General features: G+C 46.4%; 1 protein-coding gene across 1 annotated transcript in view; it reads right to left on the bottom strand.

Moving 5' to 3' along the window:
* Window positions 1-19,440, bottom strand: part of TMEM135 (transmembrane protein 135) — a 264,168-nt gene that overhangs the window by 225,393 nt on the left and 19,335 nt on the right. The window contains exon 2 of the mRNA XM_015427835.1: window positions 4,189-4,316. Coding sequence (XP_015283321.1) covers window positions 4,189-4,316 — 128 coding nt within the window. The remainder of the gene's footprint in view (window positions 1-4,188; window positions 4,317-19,440) is intronic.

The following is a 19,440-nucleotide window of genomic DNA, read 5'->3' as shown; positions in this document are numbered from 1 at the left end:
AGAATCACAAGACTGAGAAACCTGTAAAACACTTCAACCTCCCAGGAAATCCAATGGATGACCTCAAAGTAGCTGTTTTATTGCAAAGGAACTTCAAGAACAGACTAGAAAGGAAAATTGCTGAGTTGCAAATTATTACAATCCCCAGGATTTAACAGGAATATCGGTTTCTTATATCACTACATATGCTAGCATCAGCCCTTACATATGTATTCTCACCAATTCCCCAGAAGGTCCATTTTATTTTATCTCTTATTTGGAAAAACAGATTAAAATAGTAGATTGTAATAATAATAGATTAGAATAGTAGATTGTAATATAACATAATGAATGGTAGAAATTGGAATGTATTTCTCTGGTCTGGGGACAAGGGAGATAAATCTGCACAGCCTATCGCCCCACTTCAAAAGAAGAAGACTAATGCTGTAGATTCACCTCCATGCTTGAGAGGAGACGGATGGCCGGGGTCTCAATTAACTACTCTCAGCTTTCTACAACTAAGGACACACCAATCTCCAATTTTGACATATTTATTTCTTTCACTGTTTTTGCCCCAGAATTGAACTCAAACAAATGGTTAACATGTAAACTAAGCTTATTATTCCTGCTCGGATCCTTGTATCTGTTAAAACATCTTCATTATGCTGTAAAATAATTTACGGCTCACCCTTTACCTGTATGTACGGGCTGGCAATTTCCAGTTTTGTTTCTGTCTCTGTCTTGACTTAATTGGCCCTTCCTGGCAACTAACCCCCCCCCCAGACACACACACACCCTCTCTCTTTCTATATGTAATGGTTGAGGAAATTCTGCTTCATTGTATCTGGAGAAGTGTGCTTGCACACGAAAGCTTAAACTTTGTTGGTCTTAAAGGTGCCACTGGACTCAGGCTTTGTTCTATTGCTTCAGACCAACACAGCTACCCCAGATACCTATGCTGCCTCTGACAATATAGCAGCCATTTCTCATCTCAGGATTCTTCTTGCCAAATACATCAAAGAACCTCATAAAATCCGTTCACTCTCGTAACACCCAAGGAAGAACATAAGTTCTACAGCTGCTGTGTTTCAAAGCATTGTGTTTGCGTAAAGTGCCGTCAAATCGCAGCTGACTTACAAGCAACCAGTTACCTTGATATAAAGTGCTAAACTTATTTCCAGGGTGACAAAGTAAGATTTGTTATCACAGGACAAAGTAGACTATGTACTCTATGCCAAAATAAGTCTATTAACTTACAATAAAAGTATTGGGGGGTAGAGGCTGGTTTAAACATCAGACGCCCTCGATGACACTCTGGGTGCTATTTCTGAGTTCACCTCCACCCCTTTATGCTACTGCAATTTCCTAGAATTATCACCGCCACCTTCTAAATTATTCAATCCCAAAAGCTAAGCAGAGGGATCCATGATACACAAAGTATCCTAGATGGATACTTCATCTGTTCCTACCCAGGAACGAAGTTCACACCAACCAATGAGCTCATATGGTGAGTATACGAGAAGAGGGTCTTTTCAGTGGTGTTGTTCTTGTTCAGTCGCACATTCGAGTCCAACTCTTCGCGACCCCATGGACCAGATCACGCCAGGCCCTCCTGTCTTCCACCGTCCTCTGAAGTTTGCTCAACTTCATGTTTGTTGCATCTATGACACTGTCTAACCATCACAAACTTTGCTGTCCCCGTCTTCTTTGACCTTCAATCTTTCCCAGCATCAGGGTCTTCTCCAGTGAGTGCTCCCTTCTCATTTGGTGGCCAAAGTATTTGAGCTTCAGTTTCATTATCTGGCCTTCCAGGGAACAGTCAGGGTTGATTTCTTTTAGGATTGACTGATTTGATATTCTTGCAGTCCAAGGGACTCTCAGTGTTTTCAGTGGTCTTTTCAGTGGTAGCCCCACAATTATAGAACATTCTTCCTTGGGAGGTGCACTGTCAATCTTTAGGTGGCAGCTGAAGGTGCTTTGGAATCTCAGAACACTCACTTAGTTGCAATGGTACTATTTGATTTTCTTTGCTCTAATTTTTCTCCCGGCCAAGGCAAAGAGAGCCAGTCTTGAAGAGATGAAGGGATCCTCATCTGCTGAAGGTGGTTTTATTTAGGACTACTGCATTTGTTTAAAGCAGTCCTAAATTGCTATTTTAAATTTTCACTTTGTGTTCTTTTATGCAATCTATTTTACATATTTTATTAATCTTGTAAACTGCCTTGACCTCAGCAAGGAAGCAAGGCAGCCAATAGTCAAATAAAATGGCTGCCCCCATAATTAGAGTATTTCTTTCTTCCAGGGACTCAGCCCTTTCCACCTGGTTTTTGGTTAAGCCTTCAGCGTGCACTTTTAGGAAATCTATCTCCTATTTTCACATTTTGCGTTGGAGCATTCCACATTGTTAGCTGTTCTGACCACTAAAGCCAGCACTCGTGAAGCAATCCAAATACATACCCTTACTCTGCATTCATGGAATTTTACACCACTGATGTGTCGTTTGTGTATGTGTGTGTGTGTTTAGAAGGGCAGACTCCAACTCACAGTCGTAATAAAAGCCATTTGCCCAGCTGCCTGTGGTATCTGAGAATCACCTTCAGGGACCCAGGCTTCACAAGAATGGGTTCCCCCCTCCTTTTAAACCATAAAGGAGCAACTGATACACATGGGCAGGTAAAACTAGTAAAAATATTTATGGGCTAGGAACTTGTGTGAACTTCTTTACAAGTTCTCTCTAGCTCAGAACTCCTTTCTGCAGTTCAGAGAGGAGCCAAAATAAGCTCCCTGGGTTTTCCCCTACACTCAGAGTCAACACTGGGTTTTACAGAACCTCCCTTGGCTTTACTTTTCGAATTGGGCAAATGCCACCTGTAGAGTTACGCAGCTCTTTCTAAACTTCTGACTGCCAAGCCACACTTTCTTCTTGAAGACACACTCTTCACTGCTCCATACTCTTAAAACTGAACCTTTTAAGTAGCAATGATCTGGGTCCCAGAAGACACCAGCCTGCTTTTGTACACGAGTTACTGCTCTGAGAACGCACCCTGTCAATGCTCCCTCTGAGCTGTGGAGTCTCGTGAGCAAAAATTCTACTTTGTGACCTACTGGCATTCAAGATGTGAGTGAGCGATTTGGCTGATGCATAAATCAGTTTGCTCTGGAGCCGTCCCTTCCTGAGCTAAGACAAAAATCTCTGAGCTGGAGGCTAAAAAACCACAAGCTAGCTCACGCCAACTCAGCTTAGAGGGAACACTGAAGGAGACAAGCCTAGAGCGGTGAGTCATGATGAGATGCAGCAGGCAGCCTCAGAGGGTGGGTTATTTTGATGCATTTGTGCACTGGGTTGCATGAATGACCCAAGTACAACTGATGAAGAGACGAATCAGAGTTACTTGTTCACGGAAGAGGTCATCCCCTCTGAGTGGGGATGGTTTTGGGGGTTCACAAGAGCCTTTACGCAAGTTCAAGCATGCATGGGATACGAGCTGAGCACACTCAGCTTGGGAATTACTGTACACAGCCAGAGTTTAGAGATGGTCTCCTAGCTGATTAACGAAGAAAGATGGGGAATTATTCCTATCCTATGCACTTGCTTTGCCCTTCCCGCTTCCCCCTAGCGACTGGTCCTAATTCCAAATGTTAACTGGCTGTAGTGGCAGATGGGAGCAGATGGGGAAGGAGATGCAATGGAGGGGGGGGGGGGGGGTGAGCTACTCAACATGACGTTTTCGCCCCACGGTGCCCTGGAGGACAAAAACTCCCTCAAAACCTCAAGCGTGGTAAATACTTCATTGCAAGCTGCTGACTCAGTCTAACGAAAGAGTTAAAAGACATTTCCCGAACATGAAAAACAGTCTGTTTTAGCAATCCCACAGGATGGTCTCCAGTGGCAAGTAAGCACTTTTTAGCTAGTAAATAGGAAACAGAACTTGTCTGCCATCTCTAGAATAGTTTTTTAAAAGTCTGAATGTTACACTGGTAAGCTCAGTAAATGAGCCCTGGGGACGGGGTGGGACAGCAATCTAAACATAACAATAATAAATAATGGTGGGAAGGGTAACTCTTGCACAGAAATACATGAAACTCATGATTTGTGGCTCCTTTAAAAAAGAACGTTTAACACATAATATAAACGTATCAATGTTAACCGTGGAACGGGCTATTTCCCTTTACTCGAATTTTCGCTAAATAAAATCAAGTTAAACCAACCTTAGAATGCAGAAGAATGCAATATATAGACTCCCATTTGCTGTCAGAAAGGATGTCGATTGCAGGATCTCAGGGAGCAGTTTGTGCAAATAATAGTCGAGTTTTCGCTTCCGGAGAATTGCGGCGATCTGAAAGAATTCAAGTTCATTGATTATATTCCTACTGCACATTTCCTCCAATGAGTTCAAGGCAGTTCACTGTATAGGGATCTTCCCCCACCTTCACAACTTTATCCTAAAAACGACTCTGACAGGTAAATCAAGCTAAGAGTTAGTTATCGGTCCACTCTGTGAACTTCATGTCTGAAGAGGCATGTGGCCCCTCTGGCCAATTCCAGAACCAGTGTTCACTCCACCAAACTAGCCAACAAAATGAATTTGTTGTGCTATTTCGATGACGATCAATGGAAAACATTACAAAGAGGGGGAAGAAGTAGCCACGCACCACTCCACGGCTCCCTGATCTAGTTCCCCCCGGAACCCCTCTTCCCTCCAGTTTTAGCTTGCTATCAGTCGGAAACCTTAGCCACCACTCCTGAAAACAACTCTTCGGAGATGCAATATCCAGTTTTAATTGCTTAATTCTTATGAGCCATTTTGTGTGCCAATTTGTGATTAAGAATAAATATTTCTAACAGTGACAGGTAACCCACTCCGCCATGACGAAAAGTGCTGCCAAGTCGCAGACTAGTTATGGCAACCCCATAGGGCAGGAGTGGGCAATCTGGCTTAACGTAAGAGCCACGCAGAAAAAAGTCAGACGTTTGAGAGCCACAAGACATGAACAAATATAACCCACATGTTTTTGTTGAGAAGTATGCAAATTTGCTTTCTATTAACATTAAATGAGACTGTCAAAAATAAAAACAAAAGGGGTTCAAACAGATATTGGTAATGATATTTAATGGAGCTGCGGTGGCTCAAGTGGTTAAGACGCTGAACTGCAGGCTGTGGAAGGTCGGTAGTTCAGCAGTTCGAGACCCGAGTGTGCCGCATGACAGAGTGAGCTCCCGTCTCTAGTTCCAGCTCCTGCCAACCTAGCAGTTCAAAAGCAAGAAATTGCAAGTAGATAAATAGGTACCACTACAGTGGGAAGGTAACAGCGTTCCGTGCGCCTTGGTGTTTAGTCATGCCAGCCACATGACCACGGAAACGTCTTCGGACAGAGCTGGCTCTTCGGCTTTGAAACGGAGACGAGCACCGCAACCCTAGAGTCGGATTCGACTGGCTTTCGAGCAAGGGAAACCTTTACCTTTTAATGATATTTAACTTTCGATGGGGAGGGAGGGGAGAAAGAGAGAAAGTGGAAAGAAAGCAAATAGATGGGGAGGAGGGAGAGGTGGAAAGAAAGCAACTTAACTTTAAATGCATCTTCCAAGACCCCTACGTCCCCATGCCGGCTGGCTTGGCTTGGAGAAGGGATTTAAAGCGACAAAGGCCTCTCAAGCCTACCCAGGGAGAGGAACACTGGCTAGGGAAAGGAAGACTGATTGGGGAGGCATGCCTCCCTTTCGCTTTCCCGGCTGCCCTGCCGGGAGCTGCACAATATGTGTGAAAGAGCCACATGCGGCTCCCGAGCCACAGTTTACCCACCCCTGCCATAGGGTTTCCAAGGCAAGAAATAAGCAGAGGTGGTTTGCCATTGCCTGCCGCTGCATAGCAACCCTGGACTTCCTTAGTGGTCTCCCATGCAAGTACTGATCGGGGCCGACCCTGCTTAGCTTCCGAGATCTGATGAGATCAGCCTAGCCTGGGCCATCCAAGTCAGGGCAGCCCCACCAAGAATCCGTGGGAAGGGGGACCAGAGCTAAAGTAAAAAATTTCTGCAAACACAGAGGAACCCCCAGGTTTTGAACAATAAAAGAAACATATTGAAGGGGACCCGAAAGAACAATGTCTGCACATGCAAAGATATCACAGAGCAAAACAAGATGGGCAGCCGTGTTAGTCTGTCTATAGCAGTAGAAAAGCGCAAGAGTCCAGCAGCACCCTCAAGATTAACAAAATATGTGGCAGGGTAGGAGCTTTCGTGAGTCACGGCTCACTTCTTCAGATACAGCTAGAACGGGAGCCCACCTGTCCTATTTATTGGAGAGAGGAGGGATTCCTACAGAGCAAACCAATATATTAAAAATGGAGCAAGATACTGTCCGGCTGCCAACGAATAGTGAAGGGGATGAAGAAGATAGGAGTCGAGGAGAGAAGGAAGGAAGGGGACACACCAGCGGGGCTGAAAAGTGGGAAGGAAAGAGAGCCAGAAAGGGAGGATCAACCCGGATTCGAAAAGGGGGGGGGACAAAATGGCTACAAAGAGGACGGCAGCTGGCAAGGACGGGTAGAGGAAAAGCAGACGTTTCAGCAAGTGGGGGAAGAGGGGACAGGGGAAAGCAACATTCAGCAATGGGGGGTGGTGGAAAACAGAAAAGTATGGGGGGGGGCTGGCCGTAGGGGAACCTGATTTCCATTTCCCTTCTCCCCAAGCCCTTGCAAGTCCCCTGTGGTTGGTAATAAATTCCTGCAAAAAATCAGCGGGCAGTCCAAAACTGTGATCTTGCAAGGGGCATTACCACCTCATCTCTTAAGAAGGTAAAGGTTTCCCTTGCTCGAAAGCCAGTCAAATCCTACTCTAGGGGGCGGGGCTCATCTCCGTTTCCAAGCCAAATAGCCAGCGCTGTCCAGAGACTTCTCTGCGGTCATGTGACTAAACGCTGAGGCACACAGAACGCTATTATCTTCCCACCAAAACGGTACCTATTTATCTACTTGCAATTTCTTGCTTTCAAACTGCTAGGCTGGCAGGAGCTGGGGTCAGGGACTCACTCCGTCACGCAGCACTCGGGTCTCAAACTGCCAAGCTACCAACCTTCTGGTCTGTAACTCAGCATCTTAAACCTCTGAGCCACCGCGGCCCCTAACTCATCTCTTACTGAGGCATACATTTAGAAGCATAGTTGATCTAATTATGTACAGAGCTTATTTTACAGTAATTAAGGCTGCAGACTACTTGGGCTTCAGTACGTTGCATTATTTTATGACTCTACCTGAGAAATAATACATTAGTCTAACTTCACAAGGAAGATGACAATAATGGATTTAAAAGCATAAGTGTTTTGATTTCTTAAGGCTGTACTCATTTGAAGCAGTGTGTGTAGTAGTTACAGTGCTGGATGAGGATCTGGGAGACCCAGGTTTCGATCCCCGCTCTCCCATGGAAGCTCGCTGGGTGACCTTGGACCAGTCACATGCTCTCAGACTAACTCACCTCACAGGGTTGTTTTGAGGGTAAAATGGAGGAGAGCAGAGTGATGGAAGCCACTCTGGGTCTCACAGATTATAAAGTAAAATAAAATAAATGTAAAAATGCTGAACTTGGGAGTTAATTCCTATGAACTTCCATGGGACTTCTGAGTAAATACGCAAGGAGTGGACTGGACAGCTTCTATAAGAATCAATAGCAATTCCACCTCTGTGCTTCTGAATTGTTAAGAATGAACAAATCACCTTCATAAAGACTTTTCATTTGTTACCACGCATAAACTAAAGGGGGAAAAAATCCATAAACATACCCAGGTTCAAAAAGCAAATAAACTATAAAGTTAGCCTGGTCCCTGGTTGCATGCTTTGCAACAAACATTAAAGCTACATTCCCGAAGACTAAATGTGCACTATGAACTTCACAACTAGAAAGAGAAAAAAATCCTTTTCACGTTATGCGAGTTCAGCACTGAAAGATCAATGTTTTTCCTTGACATTTTTCCACCACTGCCTTTTCTGCACTTTTCCTTTTTCTTAAATCATGATGACAATCGAGGCAAGCTGAAACAACAAGACTTGCACCAAACGCTCCTGATACCTCTAACGGCAACACAGGAGAATCTGGTGCCAGCAACAATACAGTGATGACAGCTGTACTGAAGATCTGAGAGATTCCAGTTATCAAGGTGTCCCATGCATGGTTTGGAGGCCGATTTTAACACATCCTAAACAACATTTTAGAAGAATATGCCAAGAACTCTTTCTGCATATCAAGTAACCCAGCAAGGCAATTTGAGCATCAAGTCTCAGGGGAAGCTCATTCACAACAGGTTTACTGCCTCTTTATATGTAGGTTCCCCTTCCTCATCATGGCTAGTAGACATTGACGGATCTCTCCCCTGTGGACCTCTCCCCATCATTATATCCACTCACAGTGATCACCACTTTTGTGGATCAGTGACAGAACATCTGCTTGACATGCAGAAGGTCCCGGGTTCAAGCCCTGGCACCTCCAGTTAAAAACATTAGGTGAGTAGGTGATGTGAAAGACCTCTGCCTGAGACCCTAGAGAGCCGCAGCCAGTCTGAGTAGACAATACTGACTGTGATGGACCAATGGCCTGATTTGGTGTAAGTACTGACAAGTTCAGTACTGTTCTTATATCTGCTATTTAATTACTTGTTCAGTAAAGAAGTCTTTATATTTCTGTCTTAACCTACTGCACATCAAGTACATTAGGAGTCCCTGAGTTCTAGCATTATTGGGAGGGGGGGAGAACTGTCCACTTTCTCCACCCCATCCATAATTCCATGAACCTCTATCATGTACCCTTTCAGCCATCTTCTTTCTAAACCCAACAGTCCCTTTTTTTTCTCTCACAGGGAAGGTGTGCCAACCCCCCCTGATCGTTTTGGTTGCCATCTTCTGCATTTTTTCCAGCTCTGCAGTATCCTTTTTCAGACACTCAGACTGATATAGAATTTGCCTTATCCACCACTGCCACACACGGAATTGATGTTTTCACAGAGTTTTCCACTACAACCCCAAGATTCAGTCTCAATCCTGGCCAGTTCAGATCCTATCAGGATATATATAGATTCTGTTCCAATATCCTAGATCCAGATGGGTCAGCCGTCTTGGTCTGAAGCAGTAGAATAAACTTAGGGTCTAGTGGCACCTTTAAGACCAACAAAGGTTTATTCAAGGTATGAGCTTTCATGTGCACTGGGAAAAAGTATACCTTGCACACAAAAGCTCATATCTTGAATAAACCTTTGTTGGTCTTAAAGGTGCCACTGGACTCTAGATTTGTTCCAATATGCATCCACCTTACACTTCTCAGCAGTGAATTTCCTTTCCCACATTGTTGCCCACTCACCCAATCTGTGGATATCCTCATGGAGTGCTTCAAAATCCACCTTGGCTTTCAACATCCTGGATAACTTGCTGTCATATGCAAACTTGCCCATTACACAGTGCTCATTCACAATTCTAAACCATTTATGAACGAATTAAACAGCACCAACACTGATGCTTATGGGGCCTGGCTGCTCATTTCCACCCATTGTGAGAACTGTCCATTTAGTCCTACTTGTACAACAACAGTATAATTTTTTTTAAAGCGTTACTTACAACACAATTCATATGCACAATAAAAGATTACTATCAACAGAGTTAAGAGGGAAGTTTTTAAATATTTGACCGAGTTCCAAGGTATGTAGTTAAGATTTCCAAGAAACAAAGAGGAAAGCGAGGTTGGAGCAAACAAGAAACTAAGCCTTAAATCAGCTCCTACAACGCACAATTATTTCTATTTTTTAAAAAAAACGTCTATCCCACCTCTATCAAAACAAGGCAGTTAACATTGTTAAAACACTCCATTGCAATAAAGCAAAAATCTCTTCAGAAGTATACAAATCCATCTTCAGAAGAAAGCAGACAAAAGTGTCCCTGCCAACTCAGGCAAATTAAAAAAAAATAATCAGTGCACAAACACTGACCATGTGGGTATCTGATAAACACAGGGCCGGAGGAGAGCATCCTGATATGGGACTTCCAATAGTGGTGTCCCAGTGACGGGTGGGAATTAACTATCATCTACCACATACTGCAGCAGTCTTCATCCAAAGGTGACATCGGGAGAAGGAGTTAAATTTCTAGTGTGTAACAAATGTTGAAAAATTCAAAAATCTAGGTACTATGGTAGAAAAGGTCCCATCTGCTGTGATCATCAGCGTCACACACAGGCTTTAGTAAAACCTAAGGTGCAGACAGGAATATGTGGGGAAAGGCGGGTTTAAGACACTGAAGCCCATGGCCATTAAAGGTCAAAACCATCACTCTGAATTGTGCCTCAAAACGAAGCAATAACAGCGCAGAGGCAGGACTAAAGTCTTCAAAGGCGGGCGTGACCCCAGCTCAATTTGGTTAGTTCACTAGCTAATGAACCCAGGAACAGGAAGGAACAGAACAGAAATAAGCTGTTCAGGTAAGCCACTGTTAGAAACGCAACAAGACGCGCACACTCTCTCTCTCTCTCTCTCTCTCTCTCCAAATAAATATCAGTATCAGTATCTGTTTTTACCCCTTTTGTTTTTGTTTTTGGCAGTCTCGTTTAATGTTAATAAAAAGCAAATTTGCATATTTTCCAGTAAAAAGGCGGGTGTAATCATTGTTCATGCCTTGCGGCTCTCAAACATCTGACGTTTATTCTATGTGGCTCTTGCTTTAAACAAGTTTGGCCACCCCTGCTCTAGGAGAAAGGCAGGTAAAAGCAGCTTTGCTCTCTCTAACAAGGCAGGAAACAAACTGGACTGGGGTTAGGAGATAACCAAGTTGAAGAGTTTACTCCTGCCCCCCTTAGCAATTGGTAGGAATCACTTATATCATGATGCCCTCCTCCTCAGAGCGAGAACCTGATCTTCCAAAGGCAGCGCAACTCCGTCAATTGCCTACAAAGTGTCACTATGTCATGAAGCCTGTTCAAGGCTAGATCCATGGCCAAACAAGGCCGAGTGACCATGATCTTGGGGTTCTAACCCTCCGGCTCTTGTTTGTTTAGATTATACATCCAAGGATAGGAACTTTTTAGCATATTTTGTCCCAACATCCCAATAAATATTTCTTGTTACCTCTAGTTCCACATACTTCCTACAAACAGGGTCTCTCCGGTATTTTGCCACAAGTGGGACTGGGTAGCACTGCCTCATTATCAGCAGTTTATCATTTATTTACATAGTATAACCTAAATGTATAGTGCTTCATAGAGTAGAAGAGTACAAGATGACAAAGAGCTTAAAAAATAAAATTTGATTTCTCCCCCACAAATCGGTGTGAAGAAATGCATTTTTTCTTTGAAATGAGCAAAACCTTCTCTCTGAGTTTTTAAAGTTTCTTCCCTCTCTGGGCACAGAACAGGCAAGAAGAGGGGACACTGGTTCAAATGATTTTCAGACGTACCTCAGCCCACCTTCATACTAATGCTAATAGATCTCGCAGGAGAGGTAATGGGTGGGTCAAGCTCTCCCCCTTCTCCAAGCTGGGAACAGAGATTTGGAGGACTTTAGACTAGAAAGGCTCCAGGAATAATCTTCAGTAAGAAGCTCCAAGAAACTCTTCTCTGACCTGGTCAGTGTGTGGGGAAAAGAGAAGTGATAAAACTCAGGGGAGTGAGGAGGAAGGTCTCTCTTTGGTGCTGGGTCCAACAGAGCAGACAGAACTCTTAGCTGGGGTCTGGAAAAGGCAGTCATTTTAACCACGTGCCGTCCTGGAGAGCTGGGAGAAAGCTTCAAGGTAATGGACACTCAGTAGAGATTTGTAACTTCCTAGGCATAGGAGCCTGTCCTACATTTTAACATCTGATAAGGCATGCATAGAGAGAGGGGCAGAGGATTTGTGTTTTACCCATTTCTTTTGAATCCCTCGCTCAGTTGGGTGCTGTGCTAAAAATATGCTTGGTGAACCTTTTTCAAAAAAAGAAATATTTTACATCTTTGGATGCTGGCAGCAGTTCTCTGTACCACACAGACCTCCACAGTCTTGGACACGCTATTTTAAAAGGAGCGCCAGGGGGAAGGCAGGCAGCTGGCAAGTGGCTATCCCTTCAAGGGTGCACAAGGCAGTATACTGTCCTTGTGGTGACCAGGCAATGGGCAGTGGGAAACACACAGGCAAGGCCTCAGATTTTTGAAGGGAAGCTGAGAGTACTGACCATCCCAGTGGGCAAGTCGTACAAAGGTCAGGTGGTGGTGGAGGGCTACCCGAGAGAGAAAGAGGAGCCTCTCCAGGTGCGGGAAAGAACCTTGGAAGGCAGGGTGGAACAGGGCCTCCAGACCGGAGCAGGCCCATTCTGCCACACACTTCATTCACTATTCCACAGAGCTGGCTGAGACCCAAGTCAAGACTTAAACCCATTCGCTTACCAGAATGTCTCAGAAGCAGTGAAAGACGATCAATAAACCCCTAACAGAATAATGAGTTACCAAACATGTTTCACAAGGTGCCAGCCAGCAGCGGGTTTATTAGAATTAAAATAATGTAATTCTACAACTAAAAGTACAGGGTATAAAAGTTTTGGATAGTCCAGGCTAGCCTGATCTCATCACGTCGCAGAAGCTAAGCGGGACTGACCCTGGCTAGTATTTGGATGGGAGACCTCCAAGGAAGTTCTGGGTTGCGACACAGAGCTGGGCGATGGCCAACCACCTCGGAACGCCTCTTGCCTTGACAGCCCTAGGGGGTGGTCATGCCGGCTGTGACATGACAGCAAAAAGCAACAACAAATAAAGGTTTAAACACAAATGGTACAGCGGACTCAGAGGCCTCCTGCCCTGGCTGTTTCATTTACTTACTTCATTTATACCCCAACAAAGTCTTTCTCCCCAGTGGGGGATCCAAAGCAGCTTATACCATCCAACCACCTTTGTTCAGGAAGCCCAGCAGTTATAAAGCTCCGTGAAATCAAACAACCATCCCTGCTGCTACCACCGACAAAAAGCTACAGACAGCAGTTTAATGACCTTGGGGTACTCAAAAGCTAAATCAGAAATTAAGCAAAGAATCAGGGATATCAGACCCCAACACCACCTAAGTTCCACTGCAAAATACCATCACCTTAGAAAGGAGAGATCCAAGCTGTCAAATTATTTGGCTGATCCACTGATTCCCAAACACAGAATAGCTTTTATGCTGGTCCGTTTTAACACTCTCCCATCCGCCTTATTAGAAGGGAGGTACCATAGCATTCCTTTTCACAAGCATTTCTGCCCCCCGTGCTGCTGAGGACGCTGAAACACTTGGACATGTATTGCTATGTCTGGTGTAGTGGTTAAGAGTGCGGATTCAAATCTCGGAGAAACGGGTATGATTCCCCACTCCTCCACATGCAGCTGCTGGGTGACCTTGGGTCAGCCACAAGTTCTCTCAGAGCTATTCTCTCAAGAGCAATTGTTGAAAAAGCACTTTCACCCCCAGCCTACCTCACAGGATGTCTGTTGTGGGGAGGGGAAGGAGACTGTAAGCTGCTCTGAGACTCTTGAGTGAAGGGCAGGGTATAAATCCAGTCTCTTTTCTTCTCTCTTCTATGTTGCCCGTTTTACAAAGAAGAAGAGAGAAGAAGAGATTGGATTTATACCCCGCCCTTCACTTGGAGTCTCAGAGCGGCTTACAAACTCCTTTCCCTTCCCCTCCCCACAACAGACACCCTGAGAGGTAGGTGGGGCTGAGAGAACTCTGACACAAACTGCTCTTTTTCAAGGACAGCTGTGCCAGAGCTTGTGACTGACCCAAGGTCACATCAGCAGGTGCAAGTGGAGGAGTGGGGAATCAAACCCGGTTCTCCCAGATTAGAGTCCGCGCACTTAACCGCTACACCAAACTGGCTCTCAAGACCTCAGTCACACTTTTATTCAGCCTGTCCTCCATAAAAATTCCAGAAAGATGGGAGGAATAGCACACCTCCTTTCTTCTAGCTGACCTTGAGCCTGGAACCCCAGACACAGCCGCAAGACTCTGTGCAGCTGCCAGAGTCTATGGAGGTAGTGATGCTTTAGTGCACCATATTTCCTCATTTTGCATTTTTATTGCACTCTTCATTGTACAGACATACTTTTAAAACTGTCTCGTTGGTACGTCTAGTTGTTTGGTTTTGTATTCCTGATCCTGCTGGTCTTTGACCGTAATAAACGGAACTGAACTGAACATACTCAGATTTGCCAAGCAGCAAAGAATGCAACTGGAGGATTCTAGCCAAGCTTGCTCGAAAGTTTCAAGGTCGCTATTCTCTCCTGGCAATCTTACTTCAGGAAAAGGCAAAGGGTCAGGAGCAATCCACCATACTGATAGCTCTTGGGTTTGTTTAAATAGGCCCAAGTAAGAACACATCCAGCACAATTAAGACATGCTAGCTGTAAATCATGACAAAAAGCATCACACGCTCTGCCCAGCATGAAAACTTGCCTTGACAATAACACGACTGGCAAACTGAAGATCAGCATGCTTACTAGTAATGCTATAACTGACTGGAAGCCGTATGCGGTGTAGTCCTCCCATCCTGCAGTCACTCCACTGGCTGCCCATCAGTTACCGGGCTTCATTTAAGATACTGGTTATCACATACAAAGTCCTTCATGACCCGGAACCCTCGTATCTGCAAGCCCGTCTCTCCCCATATACTCCACTACGTCAGCTTTGTTCATCTGAGCAGAGCCTTCTGCAGGTACCAACCTGCAAATGGGGGGGGGGGAATCAACACCTGCCCATACACGTGCCTTCTCCGTTGTGGCCCCCACCTTGTGGAATGGCCTGCCTGAGGAGGTCAGGAGGGCTCCCACTCTCCTGGCTTTCCGCAGCCTGTGCAAAACTGGATTATTAAAGAAGGCTCTTCTAGGCAGGCAATAGGGTAGCACCGTACAAAATTCTTCACTAAGTTATTTGGCCAAATTATTAGGGACTGCGGTCTATACGACTGCGTACAGTTTGCTGTAAACTGGGTCCCACTATGTAATCTTGCATCATTGAATGTGCCATGTTCTCACTTAAGCTTTGCTTCAATCCTGTTCTCTAGATTTCTGGTTGTTTCTACAACCCAAACCCTATTTCACTGTTCACTCTGAGCCAGTTTGGTGTAGTGGTTAAGTGCGAGGACTCTAATCTGGGAGAATGGGGTTTGATTCCCCAGTCCTCCACTTGCACCTGGCTGGATGACCTTGGGCAAGCCATAGTTCTGTCACAAGCTGTTCTTGAAAAACAGCAGTTTCTGTCAGAGCTCTCTCAGCCCCACCTACCTCACAGGGTGTCTGTTGTGGGGAGGGGGAGGGAAAGGAGTTTGTAAGCCGCTCTGAGACTCCCTCGGGTAGTGAAGGGCGGGGTATAAATCCAATCTCTTCTTCTTCTTCACTGGCTTTCCCATCTTGTTGATTGCTTTGACTCACTCTGCGTAATCCACCTCAAGTCCCAGTGAGAAAGGGGGACAATAAGTAATGTAAATAACGGAAAGAAAGAAATGTGGGTGACACTCAGTGAATCCCATGTGCCCCCCTTCCCTATCCCTTCCTCTCTCTATCCCCTCCCCTTGTTATTGTCTTTCCTCACCTTCTTCCAGCTGGAATGGGAAGGACTGGGTCAAAAACAGCGCCTGAAACCTCACAAATTTGGGGTTGCCAAAGCAACTGCGCAAGCACTAAGGTTCTGCTGCGGGGCCTGTCCGCAGAGTACAGTAGCCTCACACAAGCAGCAGGCCTCCCACCTGACACTCGATCCTTGGCCAAGGACACCGCACCACGCAGTGATAACCTGCAGGCCTCCGTGTCCAGGTTACGCATGCGACTTTGAATGATGCCCAAAGTCTTGCCAAGTACACATGTGCAAAACACAGGCTTTGGAAGAATTGCCCTCAATTGTGGGCTAAGAGGGGTCAGGACTGTAGCTCTGGCAGGGCATTTCTGGGCTTCGCCCCCTCAGGTGTGAGCCACCTCCCACCACAGCTGCTGCCCCTCTCCCCCCTACCTCCCCTCCTATGACATTAAGAGGGCCTTCCAGCGGAACAGTGGAACATGTGGCCTGCAGATCAGCTGGAGGGCCCTTTAAATCTTGCAGGAAGTAAGGGAGAGGGGCGGCTGCCAGCTGCACACACCTTCCTTAAAGGAGGCATGCAGCCAGCAGCCACCCCCTCCCTCAGCTCCTGTAAAGGTTTCCTTTAAATGGTGTTTTTCAAGGAGGGGCTGCCGGTGCCTGAGAAATCACCGCTTGGAGTTCAGGGAAGGCGTGTGGCTGCCCCTCTCTCTCCTCTCCCTCCTCCCCTGGTGCCCCACAAAATTTCCCCGTGCCCCCCACCAACCCAAAAATCCCTGGCTACGGAGCTGAAAGGGGTTGCACTTTTCTAAACAACTGGGCTCGCCAAACAGGAGCCCTTTTCCCTTCAGATGACATCCGCGTGCATTCTGTTATGCGCTCGGGGACTAGCATTTTGAAACTAAATATAGCAATGCTATTTACTTTTAAGCCCTCACCTGGATTGCCCAGGCTAGCCCAGTGTCCACAGATCTTGGAAGCTAAGCCCTGTTTAGTATTTGAGTGAAAGACCAGCAGCGACGTCCGTGGTTGCTATGCAGAGGTGGGCAATGGCAGACCACCTCTGGAAGTCTCTTGCCTCGAAAATCCTACAGGGTCAAGGCCAAAAACACCCCCGTTTTAAGGCTGTAGGGCTATGAGCCCCATCACCACCATGTGCACTTGTACCCAAGAATTTTATAACAAGCAACAAAACCAAAAACCAACCAATACTACTGTGGGAGGGGGGGATGTTTGAGGAAAGTGCTACATGAGGAGAGCTGGAACATTTAGAACTAGCAAAGAAAATTACATAGAAGCAGTTTCTCCAACACAGAAACCAGATTTCCCTGACACAACACGAGGCTACTCCCGCCTAACCACTCATTACTTTGTCTTTAAGGCACAAAGAGTCCAGGAAGAGGTGCCCAAACTTGCCTCTCCCAATCGGCACAGGAAAAGGAGGTTTGTGGAGTCCTGACCACTAGAGATAGAATCTGAAGTTAATAAAAAGAGAGTGTAACAGGAACAGCATGCAAACGGAACTTATTTATTCCTTTCGTTTACACCCCGCCCTTCACCCCAGCAGAAACCCAGAGCGGCTGACACGCCTCCATTTTATCCTCCCAACAACCCTGCAGAGCTGAGAGCACGTGACCGGCCCAAGGCCACCTGGCAAGCTTCGACGGCGGAATGGGGATTCAAACCTGGGCCTCTCAGGTCCAGTCCCTAGGCTGCTTGCTCCGGTGAGCCTATCGTAACCATCTGGGAGAGGCATAATTTCCAGCTTCCGTGATGATGCCCTGTCAGCAGAACAAGGGCTACAGGCAACGTGCTGTCCCTGTTTATTCCGAGCCGGGGAAAGAGCCTAGGGATAGGGTGGCAGGAAGAAATTAAATGGGAGGAAGAAATTAAATGCCAGAAGCACAGGATGGGAGGGAAAGGAACAGGGTGAACAGACAGGAAACTGGCAACCAACCACCCTGGCAGATGCAGGTGGGAAGCCGCGTAGGTCTGAAGCGACAGAACAGAGTTTGAGTCCAGTGGCACCTTTAAGACCAACCAAGTTTAATTCTGCATATATGATGTGTAAGCTTATAGGCAGAATTTTAAACTTTACTGGTCTTAAAGGTGCCACTGGACTCAAACTGCGTTTCACCACCCTGGCAGTAATTTCTGCCAATGACGCATTGACCCAGCTAGAGACGCACTCGGCTCAAACACAATTCAGAACCCTCATCCTCTGGCTTGCTTTCAGAAAGTTCAAGTGCCAAAGATTTATTACCGTCAATAATTTCTTCACAATCCTGCTGCCCTGAAATCAAACTTCCCCATATGCACATGCCTTGTTTTGGAAAAAGGGGTGCCGGAACTCTCAAGAGGGAAATGAAGTTTTCAACCTGTATACCGAAAACGCATGCACGTTTAAACGTTTTTTAAAGGATTTTTGTCGAAGAGGTTTTGGAACTCCATTCCGGCACATTCCCCCAGAAAAAAAGACCTAGATAGGATGGATGGGCGGGCGGGCACATTTATACTGAACATTTTTTTATCATGGTGGTGGTGGAGGAAATTGCAATCAAGTCGCAGTGGATTTATGGTGAACCCACAGAGTTTTCTATGTAAGAGATGGACAGAGGGGGTTTGCCCTTGCCTGCCCCTGCAGAGCAGCCCTGGATTTCCCTTCGTCGTCTTGCATCTAAATATTAACCAGGCCCAATCCACCTTAGTGTCCAAGAGCTGATGCGATCAGGCTAGCCTGGGCCACCCAGGTCAGGGCAAATCTCTCCCTTATTATAAAAGAGTTTTGGGTGCCAGAATTCTAAAATTGGCCTCTTTAGTGTTAGGCCGAAAAAACTGCCACTCGGAAGACACTGGCTGGGTTCATTGGCTGCTTTGTGCAGTCCCGGCCAGCGTTCCAAGGTCATTTACATATGGAAGCTGATTGGACTACACTCCATTCCACACCTCAAACTCCCCCCCCCCCCCGCAAGGCAGTTGGAATTTTCAGTTGGGAGAAGAGAATTATGTCAGCTGCTCCCTAGGCAGAGGCTGTGTGTGTGTGTGTGGGGGGGGGGGGTTTGTAAAGACAGACAGGCAGATAAACGTTGGCTGATGGTTGCCAACTCCAGGTTCGAACTCCAGGACATAGGGTTGCCAACTCCAGGTTGGAAACTTCCAGGATATTTTAGGGATGAAGCCTGCTGAGGGTGGGATCTGAGGAGGAGGAGGAAGAGGGGGACCTCAGACAGATACAATGCCATGCTGCCCACACTCCAGACAAGCTGTTGCCAGTCTCCAGGTGACAGCTGGAGAGATCTTAAAGCTTTGGTGCTACTTCAAAGTTCCCCAGGAGCCCAAAACAGAGAAGTGTTTTGGAAAATCTTGAGGAATTGTTTGGTGCATTTACGATGGGGCTCCTGGGGAACTATTGTTGCCAATCTTGGCCCAGCAGCCATCAAACCATTCTCTTCAACCCCCTGCTGTGCAGCTGACTTTCCCCTAGGGTTGCCAATCTCCAGGTGGGACCTGGAGATCTCCCACTGCTACAATTGATCTCCAGATGACAGAGATCAGTTCCCCTAGAGAAAATGACTGCTTTAGGAGGGTAGACCCTATGACATTATACCTGCTGAGTCCTTCCGCCCCCCCCCCGCCCAATGCTGCCCTCTACAGAATCCACCCCCCAAACCTCCAGGTATTTCCCTCCTTAGAGCTGGCAACCCTACATTCCCCTCAGTGCCTGTTGGGAGTGGGTGGTGGGGGAGGGGAAGGGAGTGGGCGACCGGAGGCTTCTGCCTCCTGTCTCCGGTCCTGGAGTGGGGGGGGTGGAAACGGACCCGGCAGCCGGAGGCTTGCACCTCCAGTCGCCGGCCCTGGAGTGAGTGGGGTTGAGTGGGGGGAAACGGACCCTGCGGCCGGATGTCGGCCCTGGAGTGGGTGGGGGTGG

This window comes from Gekko japonicus, unplaced genomic scaffold, assembly GCF_001447785.1.
Source record: "Gekko japonicus isolate JY-2015 unplaced genomic scaffold, Gekko_japonicus_V1.1 scaffold612, whole genome shotgun sequence".
NCBI lineage: Eukaryota > Metazoa > Chordata > Lepidosauria > Squamata > Gekkonidae > Gekko > Gekko japonicus.
Note: the sequence above shows the minus strand (reverse complement) of the source record. Positions and strands in the feature narration are given on the sequence as shown.